The sequence below is a fragment of the Salarias fasciatus genome, chromosome 16, assembly GCF_902148845.1.
Source record: "Salarias fasciatus chromosome 16, fSalaFa1.1, whole genome shotgun sequence".
NCBI lineage: Eukaryota > Metazoa > Chordata > Actinopteri > Blenniiformes > Blenniidae > Salarias > Salarias fasciatus.
This window is the reverse complement of record NC_043760.1, coordinates 17,384,713-17,397,905: the sequence shown is the minus strand read 5'-3', so window position 1 is coordinate 17,397,905 and position 13,193 is coordinate 17,384,713. Positions and strand designations below refer to the sequence as shown.

Genomic DNA, 13,193 nt, shown 5'->3' with positions numbered 1-13,193 from the left:
AGCGAATATAGCGTGTTTAAAAAAAAAGCCCTCCTTATGTGAACAGTGTTAATATGCGAGTTAATTACTACCATTCATTTTTATGTGCTGTTTCATTCAAGTGTTGTGGGGGAGCGGGCTTGAGCTAATCAGCAGTTCAAACATACAGGATGTCACCCAGTGAAATCCTACACGTGCAAACTCCAGAAAAGCTTGGAATCAAACGAGTGTTAACCACTGTGCACTCTGACTGGAAGAACACAATGCATGAACCATCAGACTGAGTAAAAGTTTCTTTTAAAATCTAATCGATAGCAATTTGACTATTTTATCAGAATTTCAGGACAAATAGCTTTGAACACAAAGAATCCTCATTGAATTCAGTTTTATTTATCATAATAAGTGGCATATTATTTATCTGATGCTTCTTAGAGTGTTAAAGTTGCTCTATGTATCAAGCATTCAGATATTTTTCAATGTATTCAAGAATTTATGAACAGCTCCAGTAGCAACCTGGACTTTTTTTTTTTATTACCGTCGGTATGTTGGATTCTCTCTGAACTCCCAAAATGAGATTCATAGTTTCTGTTTGAAATATTTGATGAATTTGAAACAAATGTGATTGCTAGGGCAAAAAAAAAAAAGAAGAAGCATAGATTCTTGTGGTAAATGCTTGCTTCCATCTCAGCATGTCTGCTCCCCCGTACACTCATGTTGAATAAATGATCATTTTCAACGTAAGTGCAGGGAGAGGTGAGGGTTGTGGTACATATCCTTTCCTGATGCATTCGCTAAGCCTCCCAGATAAAAAAGCATTACTCAGTGGGGCAGCATTTAGGAAGACAAATTACAGCGCCGTTTCTAAAGGAGCAACGGAAAAGTCAAACATTTACCACGGAGAACAAAAAAACTGTGAAAACCACCAAAAAAGCAGTGTGTGAAGTTGTAGGTGATGACTGCAAGTGAGCAATGAGCTAATGGTTTTCACAGTGAGTGCGACACACGGTGTCTGGACTCGGCCAAATTGTGTCTCGCAACCAGCTGGATGCATTATATTCCTCCTCGAGCAAAACTGGAACTGTTGCAAGAAATTATTCAACAGAAAATGAGTCAGAGCGATGATCTTCTGCTGCAGGAAAGATGCAACTTAATTACCATGATGAATCCAGTTCACATTACTTCTCATGATGCATTACATTAAAGAACACTATAAAAGACTCAGTTAGCATGGAGATTATTAGGTGGTGGGTGGGCGAGTGGGATGTTACATGCACCAAAGGCCACAAAAGTCACCAAGAAGCTCTTTGCCAGGGGGCACGCGGTGGATTTCTTTCGTTTTCGTCAATTTATCTCTTCTTCTGTCGAATTATTTTTATCGCATGGGAAGGAAGGCAACATCTTGTTTACCAGCAGACCAGGACAAAAACAAAAACATAAAAAAAAATGAGTAAAGTGCTGCAACTTAAGAACAGCCTCATCCATCCTACTCTCATCATATAACCACAGCAATAAAGCTACTATTATTATACACATGTCTCTGACCTCTGGCCTGTTGCCACTTGGTGTGGTGTAATCTCCCCTGTGCTGCTCTTGCAGTGAAATAGACAAGCTGCTTCTGTTTACAATAAATTATACAAGTATAATTGAACAAGTGCCACGACGCAGCTCCATCATGTGGTTAATTGTGCATTTGCCACAAGCTCAGGTAGGATTGCTAAAGGACAAGGACGGTCCGTCATCCCTTCAGTCGATAATGTATGATTGGATCCGGAAGCAGCACAATGCGCGATGTAAACAACGCGCACATCGCACCCTGCATGTTATGAATTTCAATGGAATCTCAATTTCCAGGGTTTGACTCACCTAAATGTAATCTGGTGACTATATAACCCTTCAGTGTAGTTCTTTAAAGACAAATCTGTTCATTTCAGATCCCTATAAATTTATTATATAGATGGTTAACTCAAAAATTTACCTTTTAATTGTGCAACAAGTGGTGAAGAAGCCCCATCAAATATGAGAACTGAACGTGTGAAAGGGCCATGGATTGTGTTAAAAGTGACTTCTCTTTAAAAATTTTAAATGTTCGAAATGTTTTGTGACAAAGAAAATGTATGACTGATACCTGATGGAAACCACATGAGATGACAGAATGACGTTGACACTAGTTAAAAGCAAAAACATTTGAGGCATATTCAGAGCCAACGGAGACGTTCAATAATTCCTACAATGGTAACAACTGAAATAATGTTCTTAAAGCAGATAATTACTTTCTATTACTCAAACAAAGGAAAATAACATTCTTGTTGTCAGGTCCATTGTAAAAGCATCACTCTGTAACCTATACGCATTCAGACTGAAATAAAAAAGAAAAACGTCTTTTTGTTCAGCTGTAATTTGACTTTCTCTTAATTGCATCTGCATAATAGCTATTATCTCTCCTTCAAAGCATGCGTTGAGCAGAGGTCTTATATGTAAATGGCCGCCCCACGCATTCTCAGCAGACATGCAGAAACCACACAGAGTTTGTCAGAGGGCAAAATTTAAAAGTCAAATAGAAATCGATATAATGGATTAAAGGCATGTTTGTAGACCTGTGAATCCTCAAAGACATCGAGGTTTTCGGGGAGGGGGGCTCACGGTGCCTCCGCTATCAACACTGCTTTTATTTAAATTACAGACTGGGTGAGGGGAGAGCAGTGAATGTGAGCATTAAGTCCTCTGCTTTGCCTTTCTCTTCATATTCCTGTCAACACAGCCTGGTATTCACAGACCTGCTTGTTTATTTTTTTTTTAAGTAATTCTGATTAAATCTACTAGTTTTCTCAGGAAATATTGAACCTGTGCACACTCAAAATCAGGCTTTCTTTCATCATCCAAGCCAGGCGTCTTTCAAGTCAAAATATTAGGTGCTACAATTTAAAACTTCTGCGTTCTCACATTTTCAATCAACTGATTATTTAAATTCAATATATATATTTTTTTTTTAGACCCGGGAAGGGTTTTCATCAAATATGCCACTTGATTCACATCATTGCTGTCACCATTCATACCCAACAGAAATCACAGACTATGTTGCTCTTTTGCTTCGCTTTAATTTATGAATTGTGACAAATTTGTGGAAAAATCCGTGAGTGAGCTCCTGCGAGAGTCATACCCCACAAATAGTACCTAATGGATATATCCTCCTCTCTGCACATGTTCCCTCAGTAGATTAGGTAATTTGATTTTGGAGCACCTTCGTGCATATATTTGAATATTAACGAAGGATTCGGTGGTAGCGGTATAACTGTGGTAAAATCTGCATGTTTTTATGCATATCTTTTGTTAGAGCTTTTCTATTGATGCACTTTTAAATGTGGCTTAGTTGACTGTGTTGAATGCATGTTGTTGTTTTTTTTATACCAGCGTAATAAGCAGCACAAATGCTTTGTATTTTCATTATTTATGATTCTGCAGCTTGATTTACTTTCAAGAGTGATATTTTTGGGTGAAAAGAATTATAACCTATTAGTAGCCTAGTATGTGTCAGGGTGTGCTGAGCTTATTTAATCAGACAAAATTTAAAAGAGTCAATCTTAAAAAACTCGATCTTCACAGGTTTGATGGGATTGGATCAGTAAGATGAGTCGTTGAAGAACCTCAGCCAGACGTAACAGTCACTGCGTGACAACAAGAAGCGAAACACATATTTCACAGGGAATTTATTGGCCTCTCTCGAATTTTCACCGAGAAAACTGCTGCCCTGCTTTTTTTTTTTTATTGTTGCGCGGCGACAGAAGTCACGTTTAGTGTTGTCTTGAACATCAATATTAATTACCGCTGAACCAAGAGGTGGAGGAGCCCGGTGCTAACCCCACATCGTTGACACTGATCGGAACTGACGGTGGGCTGACACCGTTCAGAGTGGATGAATAAAAAATGCGCGTCTGACATCAACAAGCAGCCACATGGCGACACGCTAATACACTTACGTAAATCTACACTGTCAGCACTTTTAATTGTGAGCGTGTTCGAAGGCCCACACATCCCTTTAGATCAAAGATGAAGTGTTACTGTACTGTTTTGTTAAACTCACTGTGACGTACTGCACATATTGATCGCGCTCTCTGCGCTGATGGCAGCCACAGGATGCTGTTCCTGACTGGGAGACACCTCGTGTTTTCAGCACTGCTTTCATTTTGTTGTATGAAAGAGCTGTCACTGAACCGGACTGCCTTTGAAATATTGTTTCCACGTAATTGAATGCTACACCAGGTGTTACAGAGGGAGGGAGAAAAAGAACACACACACACACACACACACACAATCTAAAAAGGGAAAAAACAAAACATCTGCTCTTTCTGTGAGTTCCTTCTAATTATTCCGAACACATCTCAGCTGTGTGGGATATTGCAGCTTCAACAATGGGCTATAATGTCTTTATTCCTCTTTAATCAGTTCCTGATAAATTGATTAGATGACATATAGATCATTCTGTCAGAGTTATTTAGCTTCAGTGTCGAATCTGTTGTTTTCATTCAATAAATCATTGTTATCGGAAGAAGTCTGATAAAAGTGTTGCACTTGAAGGTTAAATTAGCATTTCTCTCCATATTAGCATGAAAGCTGTGTCAGAATATTGCTCCGGTTTTACAATACAAAATTTCCCAGTCTTGAGAATGTGAAGTTCATTTATCCGTGGATATTAAGGACTGTTTTTTTTGTTCATTGTGCTTTGTTTGCGCATTTGAAATGATATGCCGGCCATCCTTTGTGCTTGCAGGAATCAGTTGTGTCGGGGAGAGCGGCGAGTCAGCCAATATGACAGAGTGCCTGCGGTGGGCTGGCCCCTTGCCCCCTCAGATCAGAGAGTGCCGAATGGCTTGCAAGGATGACTGCACCCTAACTGCCTGGTCCAAGTTTTCCGAGTGTGCTGGATGTGGAAGCTCCCAGAGTCGGAAGCGCTCGCTCACAGGTGAAAGACTTTAATTTTCAGTTGGTGAGATATCACTCCCGGTCACTGTTTCGTCTCTGCTGGGGGGGGAAAAAAATTGTGTTGTCTCCTTGGGTCAAGTGTTCCTGTCGTAAGCTTTTATGGGTATGACCGGCGGCTGCTTGGATAATGAAGTAAAGGGGAGAAGATGAATGCTTTTGTCATGTTTTTTTTTTTTGTTGAACATGAACCTATGGCCATTTCCTGAAGGCGCCATGTACCAGTTCAGCCCAGATGCATTAAGTGACTAACTGATATGATTTCTTTGTTCATTTTCGGTCAGCAAAAACTGAAACTTTTTCTTTATGTGCTAAAAGGCTTCTGCACTGTGACATAGAACAGTCTCATCAAACTTCTCTCTGTTGTTTCTGTTACTGTACCTCTCTACTATCCCAGTAATGTTATGCCAGGTCTAAATTTGGTCTCTCACAGATTGTAATCCCTTATTTCAGTGCAGATGGCAAAATCTGAATTACATGCTGTGGTTGCAGACCAGGCTGGATACTATTTGTCTTCATGAATATTTTATCTGATGCCGGCGGGGTTGTAGTAAACATACCCTGTCTCCTTCTATAATGCTCTTACAATCCAACACATGAAATCGTCCTCAGCTCCGTGGTAGATTTCTTTTGGAGAGTGTGTGCGCTCATGTCCATTGGCTCGTAACGGTTATAATGGGTCAGCGTTTCAACTCTTTTATGCCAACTTTAGCAGTAGCTTAAATTTCTCTGTCAGGAAAATTGATGTGAAGAGAAGCCCAGTGTGGGGTTTTAAACATCTGTATGTGGCTGAAGAAGCTGGCAGCATACCAAGACCCACGTTTAGAAAATGCAGCTAAAAAAGAACACCTCCTAGAGCCAAATTGCAGTATGTTGTCTGCATTCTAACTGAAAGTAATTCTGAAAGCCTAAGAGGGACGTTCTGGAAAACACTGCTTGGTTTAGCATGCCTGGGTTTTATAAAAGTGGAAAAAGAAAAAGTTAAAGAGTTCCTTCTGACCAGGCAGCAGTGTCAGTATCTATTGAGACTCAAAGGTGGCAAAAGGCTACGCACAGGTGACTCTGGGAAGTACCCCTTACTTTTGTCGTTGACTGAACGTCTGTTTGTCTCTGTCCTGACGGCTTACACACTGCCACACACCCACAGTATTTCTAAACCCTGAGTAAACATGATCTTATCTTTATAAAAGCTGTCCGCTGCTGTCTACGTGCCGGGATGTTAGCCCAGCTGCTGTCTCTGCTTCTTTTTGTTGTTGATTTGTTCATTAGACCAGTTCTTTTAGGAACAGATGCTATGCTTAACTTCTGAAAATTGTATCATCGGCATTGGAGCGTTGTGGTCTCAACCAGACCCAAATAATCCCTCAACCACCATTTGACTTCCTACTAACTAACTGTAGCTGAACTGAATGATTGAATCATTAGACAGAGTTTACAGCAACACTACATTAATACAACCACTGTTGACATCCTGGATCAGCTTTCTCCTGAAATAAGGATCAGCTTTAACTTCGACAAAAGTTGACTAAAATTTTTGATCAAAACTTTTTTTTTAGAATGACCAGTCGTATGGATGTGTTTCTCAGTCTGTTATTGTTGGAGCCATAGTTGGATTCCCTAGCTGTTTGCTGAGTGTTATTCTCCGACATTAAGCTTTGTGAATTATTTTCTTCCACAGATCAGAGGGCAGAGATTGCATGTGTATCTGTGAGAGCTTTACTGCAGATAAATGGTTTAGCCACGCTATCTGGTATTGTTACTGAGGCATTCACGATTGCCCTGACAGTCGTCTTTGTCAGAATAAGCTTTTAAGTGCCTTGTGTGTGTCATTTTCACATGGCCGTGTCCAAAAATACCATACTTCTAATGGTCAATTTGCCCTCTTAAAGTGAATTTATTCGATTTTTATGATATGGCTCGGTTTGATCTCTGCTCCTGTGCTGTCTTTATTTTTTGGCTCGTTTATTTCACCATTTTCCTCCTTTGAAGTGAAGTTTTTTTTTTTTTTTCATAGCAAGGCTACATTTACATTTTATTGCATTTTGGTGAAAGTGCCATATAGATAATGAATTACTGTCCAGTGAATTAACTGAAATTTGCTCCACAAGATAGAAGACAAAGGTGGTAGCATCGGAACGCGTCACTGGGGTTAAGTTTAGAAGAGGATTGATGCATTCATTATGTGACTATGTTGAAGTTTATGGATTTCATTATGGCAGGGATGTCAAAATGCATTCCTGGGTCACAGCCCTGCATGTTTTCCATGTCTATCTGCTTCAACACAGCTGAATCTCATGAAGGTTCATCATCAAGCTCAGCAGAAAGCCTAATATACTTCAACCATTCATTCATCTTTCATCCCACTTTTTCAGGGCTGCCGGGGTGCTCATCAATTAAATTCTGTGTGTCTAAATATTTCCTGCACGCCTATTTATTCCAGGTTACAGCTCAACAGAGGAAATATGATACATAGAATGGGATGAGACAACAGGTATTTATTTAAAAAAAAAAAAATCCATGACTGACAAATCTGCATGTTTTGAATCAGGATCCTTCATCTAATGTTCATTGATGTTTACTGAGCCAGTTGATCTTTGGCCTTGTCTTCACAGAGGAAGCTGAAGCTTGTGTGGTCACTCTATTTGTAGATGTATTAAAGTGCGGGTTGGCAGTGTGGAATGCAAAGAGGTCTGCACAATGTTATGGGTCTTAATGGAGCATCACTTCAACAATCATTATACAAAAAGCACTTAGGAACAACAGCGTTTAATTGCATTGCGTCACGTTATTACAAGTTAGACCGTGCACATTAAAATGCTGACTGTTTGTGGTGCCTGAAGGCCCGTTTGCTGCCATCACCAGTAAATGTGGTTGTCAAAGTGAAGCGATGTTACACTGGCACTTTTCAATCAACCACCAGCAGTGGCGTAGATTGAACAGACTGTTGGTGGATTGCGGTGCGACAGCAGTGAGTTCACACTCTGTGAGGAATGTTTGCAATCAGGCCCACTTCAAAAACAGATGGGCCGCTCACTGACTGGGCGCACGGGAAGCTCGAGGACACCCAGGATCCCCGAAACAAATAGGAGGTGCACAAGTCTAGCAGGATTAACGGAACAGCAGCGCAACTATTTCTTTGGGCTGTGTGTGTGTGTGTGTGTGTGTGTGTGTGTGTGCTCTCTCTCCATCTGGCTTGGGTCAAGGAATCCTGCTCAAACTTTTATTTTTACAGTACACAAGATGTTTACTTTAATTGTGACAATTACATGGTAATTCACTTATTCTTCGGGGACCGCAATTCATTAAAGTGTTGAGTAGCTCCGTTCTTTAAAGACCAGCATGATTCATTTATAACCAAAGAAGGAAATAAGCATCTCTGAAGAAATACTATATAAACATAGCAGCAATAAAACACCATCTGCTCTTTCTATAAGCAGCTGGTTTGATTCATTCCGTTTTTAAAATGTGGCAGGATGAATCCCCCCGCCTCCCACTGAGCGTGAATCACATTGTACTGATCTCATGTGGCTGATTCTCCGTTTCATGCCAAGAAAGTTGCAGTTTTTTGTTTAAATATGGGACATTTTAATGTTTTTCACATTATAAGATCATACTCTGAATGGCTGTTTGGATCCATAGGCAATGAAAAGCTCTTCTTCATAGCCAGTTACCTCCTTTCCGTTTTCGATATTTGGTAATTCAGTTCTAAAGATGGGCTTTAATGATTATAATAGTGACTGAGACTGAGAGCACTGGGCCACCGTGCTCACACAAACCAATATGACTTTGTATCCACGTAGACACAAGGAGAACATGCAAACCTCACGCAAGAGGAAACACTTGTTTGACACTGAATTGTACGCAACAAATAAACTACAACAATAAATCTCTTCAGCGCATGGAAATGGTTCTCATGCAATCTTTAAATCATGCTGCAGGGAGAGAAGTAATGGGAAACACTGCAATGTGTGTTATTCTGCAAGAACTGATGTCATGTGACAACCCACGATGGCAGCTGCCAATCATCTGGTGCCGCCGCATCTCACTCAGTAATGGAGATTGGAAGCTGTCCTAATCAATAAACATCGAAGCAGAAAGGAAGAAGCACATTTCATGGAAAAGCATCTTGCAGTTCACCTGGAAGAAAGTTTGCTAAGAACACAAAAGCTAGTCCTCAAAATATAATTGAAAATGTGCTCAATAACACAGAGCGACAGCTGTACGGGTGCAATTTCAGATGAGAAAGTGATATATGAATGCACTCAGTGAAACCTTTTCCTTCTTATTACAAAAAATAAATACATTTATGGTTAAAGAAAACATCTGCATTTGCTGATATTCATTTTATTTTCAATTAATCATAACCCAAAGAGGATTATGATTACACGTTAAGATCAGGACAAAGCTGTACCGTATAAAACACAATTACAGTATGTCAAAAACTAAAAACATAAACGCTTCAGGAATTTCTTACATCAGTTTAGAAAACAATATTAAAATCTGTCTTTATGCATGAGTGTGTATCTGTTACACTTATGGGTACCTTAGTCTGTTTACACTGACACTTTATGAAGGCTCGTTGTCCAAAAATCAAGTCAGACGTGTGTTAAAGTTAGAATGGTGAGGCAAAGGTTCATGGTGAACTAAGTGCATAACTGTAAATCAGTCCACTTCTTCAGATGAGCTTTGAGTCATATCCGATTCCAAATGAAGTAACTTTTGGTGACACCTATCTGAAACAAGTCACAAACTAGAGGAGACTCACTGTTTGCACAGAGGGCAGGCCTCCTCTAGCTTCTACTCTGTTGATCATCATATTTTAGGTTTTATTCAGTGTTTTATGTATTTTTGATTTTATGTATGTGGGTCTTTCATTTTGCCACTTAAATCTATATGTAGTGTTCGTAAATATTCCTTTGTGTTAGTTTTAAGTGCTTCATAAATAAAAAGCTGGATTTGATTTGGCTCCCATTGCTTCTCGGCCACATTTTCTGTATGTCCTTTTCATTTAGTCTAGCAATTATTTTAACCAAATATAAACCTAAAAAGTATAATTAACTCAGTTAACCCAGTTAGAACTATTTTAATTTGCAGCTGCAGACACCATGAGTTTTATTACTGAAAGATTTTCAGCCTGTTGGGAAAATAATTTGGGAGTGAGGTGAGAAAAAGTGACTTTCCTCTGAATTTCAGTCCCAGTGCTTGAATTGTCACACTCCCTGTCCCCATCGCATGCATCCTGACAAGCACATGAAAAGGTGTTGACAGTGGCGACTCTTTAATTTTTGAACAATGCAGAAAAGCGCCACCAGTGTGTCACTGACAGCAGGATATTTCTGAGTGTGGAGACGGTACAACGCATCTCTTTTATATGTTTTATGACGCAAAGCAGGCAATCGATCAAGTGGAAAATGTCACAGTGGCTGGACAGCTTGATGGGATGTATCTGTTATTCATCCAGATATTGAAAGTGACAGCGGCACATGCCTTCCAGTCGCTGTTTCTCCGCGATCGTGTGCTTATTTATTATCCTCATCATCATATATGATTGGATGTTAAAAGACTGCTACTGAAGCAGCTGCAGTGAATTCACTACTCATCTCTCAACTCATTTCAGGATATCCATTGATGAACGCTCATCCTTTGATTCCAAGTTGCGTGTTTGGCTCCAAACTCCATCAAACATGTTCTTGCTCGATCGTATTGCAATCCACAAAGCACAAAGAGCTTTGTGATTTTTGAAGGGAGACTATTAAGAAAATGAGAAACTTCTACATTTCTACAATTCCACATTTACTAGAGCTTGCCAAGAGGCAAATATAAGAAAGCACTGAGTGATGTAAAACAAGAAGAGGCGTATTGAGGGAATGAAAGCATAGAAGAATGAAAATTGCAGCTCTTATTCACAAAGTAACAGCTCAACAGATCATTGCTGACTAATAATATAACAGTGTGTGAGTATCTATGCAGCTTTCCATTTCCAGGCCCGTTTTTCCACTGTTGTCTGCCCCTTGAATCTCTCACTTGCAGTCATCATGATGGTGAAAAATCCAAGATTGAAACAGTTCCTGCCTCTATGTCCAAAGCATGAATCCAGTTCACATGACTCTGGAAGATGTGTTGGGTGCAAATAGAGAGATTATTAATTTATCTTCTATCCCTGCTCCATCCTTCTAGTGGAACAGCTCTCATCAGGCTCTGGGCAAAGTGGGTATTCCCTGAAAGTGAGACATTCCACTCCACACACACATGTTCACACTTAAGGCCAATTTAGATTCACCAATTAAGCTCAAATGCATTACGCTGGACTGTGGGGTCAAACTAGACCAAGTTGGCGTAGAGTATGTTTAGACTTAATTTGACACTAAGCTTTGTTGTATTGCAGTTTCCACAATGTGTTATATAAAAGTGGAATGGTCAAGCAACTCTGGATGTTGTCGAAAAACAATTACTCAACCTTCACTATATGTGCGCCATTCCCCTAATGGGCCTCAGAGCGAATAGAAAGAAATAAAGTCTAATATGCTTGCAAACAAGCACCAATCATTCCCCAAGGTTATTTTGGCACCACACACACACAAAAAAAAAAAAAATAGGGAAAAAAATGCTTTATTTGTACTGATTGGCGAACTCGTCGGACTCCTTGACTGTTTATGTGTTGTGTTTTCTCAAAATCAAGTAAAAGCAAATCACAGGGAAATTGTAGTAACATGAACCACTGAATATATTGATTCACCTCCACTGGGGCACCAATTTCTGATATGTAGCCATCAGTGACTGCTGCTTTCTCTGGCCGGATTGCACAAATGGGAAAAGTGGTGAGCACATTAATGTTCAAAGTCCTGTTTTCAGCAACAGCGCTTTAGTATTTAGCGATTGTTCTTTTTGTCGCTGTCAGTTTATCTGTTTTCCTATGCACATCAAAATAACTGATGCTTCATCTTTTTTTTTGTTGTTTTTTTATACTGGGGCCTCATTGTCTTCACACACCACTGACCATCTTTACAGTTTTTTACTGTAATACTGCAGACAAGTGGGGTTTGGGCTTAAATGTGGGTGAGAATAATGAAACCGTAAACCAGTTTCTAAACCAATTCGCTGCATTGTGGAGTCAGCAGTGAAAGTGGAGGCAAAGATTCCCACAAGAAATGGCAGCAGTGATCTTATTAGCGACGTCCCCCAAACAAGTCAGCAGTTTCTCTCGAGAAGCTGGTTCTAACTTAGCAGGAAAGCTAAACGTTGAACCTCTATCACTCCCAGCCACACTGATGCAATGGCACTATTTATTTGCTGGTAATAACTGTGTTGCTAATGTGGCTTACCCCACTGCTGAAACTGTCAAACTGTGATTGCGTTATTATAAATAAATGAACAAAATCTGTCATTTTGATTTTGTTTTTTTTTTGTTTCTATTTGATCAATTTCTTCTTTGTCATTCTTGTTTGATGAGCAGTGTTTCTTTGGCTCTCTCGCTCAGCTGATGTTTAAATTAAACAGTAAAGTTATTTATGCATGCAGGAGCTCAGCTTTCTATCCAACTTGGGAAAAGAAACTTGGCTTCAAGCCTTATTCACACAGCGTTTATCACCCAGCCAGTGCAGTGACTTTCCATTGTTTTTCCCGTCTTCTTCCCAGGTCGCAGTAAGAAGAAGGAGCATTGCCTGAACGAGGGGTTGTATCCACTGGAGGAGACGCAGACTTGTCCCTGTGACGAGTTTTTGTCACAACCGTATGGGAACTGGTCGGCTTGTATTCTTCGCGGGTCTTCGGCTCTGGGGTCACTGCAGGGCTGGATGAGTCACCGAGAGGTAAAGGAGTGCGGCCAAGGTCTCCGCTATAAAGCCGTGGCCTGCGTCAACCAGCAGGGACACCTGGTCGAGCCGACGCTGTGTACAGACTCAGGTAATACACAACTCGCACGCAGTTTATGTAGATAACTGCCTGGGTTTTTGCAGCCTTTAAACATGCAGTTTGCTTCACAATAATTTATTCAACAAAATGTAAATTATTTACTAAACCCCAACATAAAGACCGAACTTGTTGATCTTGTCGTTGGAGAAACTATCGCTATCCTCGCTCCTAAGCTCCAGCTGTCACTTTCACGGCTACTTGAAACGCGGCCCTCATGTTGGCAATGCTGACAACAATCCAGATGATTTATTTGATTTCATGTCCAAAATACACTCAGAAATAATTCAGGGAATGAATAAACTCTTCTGGATTGAACACACTGACTATCT

At 40.1% G+C, this 13,193-nt stretch overlaps 1 protein-coding gene across 2 annotated transcripts in view; it reads left to right on the top strand.

The window, feature by feature from the left end:
• The window catches only part of thsd7ba (thrombospondin, type I, domain containing 7Ba), a 151,752-nt gene that overhangs the window by 96,671 nt on the left and 41,888 nt on the right, over positions 1–13,193 (top strand). For both annotated transcript variants that reach the window (XM_030112054.1, XM_030112052.1), the window contains exons 13-14: positions 4,745–4,936; positions 12,589–12,855. In XM_030112054.1, coding sequence (XP_029967914.1) covers positions 4,745–4,936; positions 12,589–12,855 — 459 coding nt within the window. The remainder of the gene's footprint in view (positions 1–4,744; positions 4,937–12,588; positions 12,856–13,193) is intronic.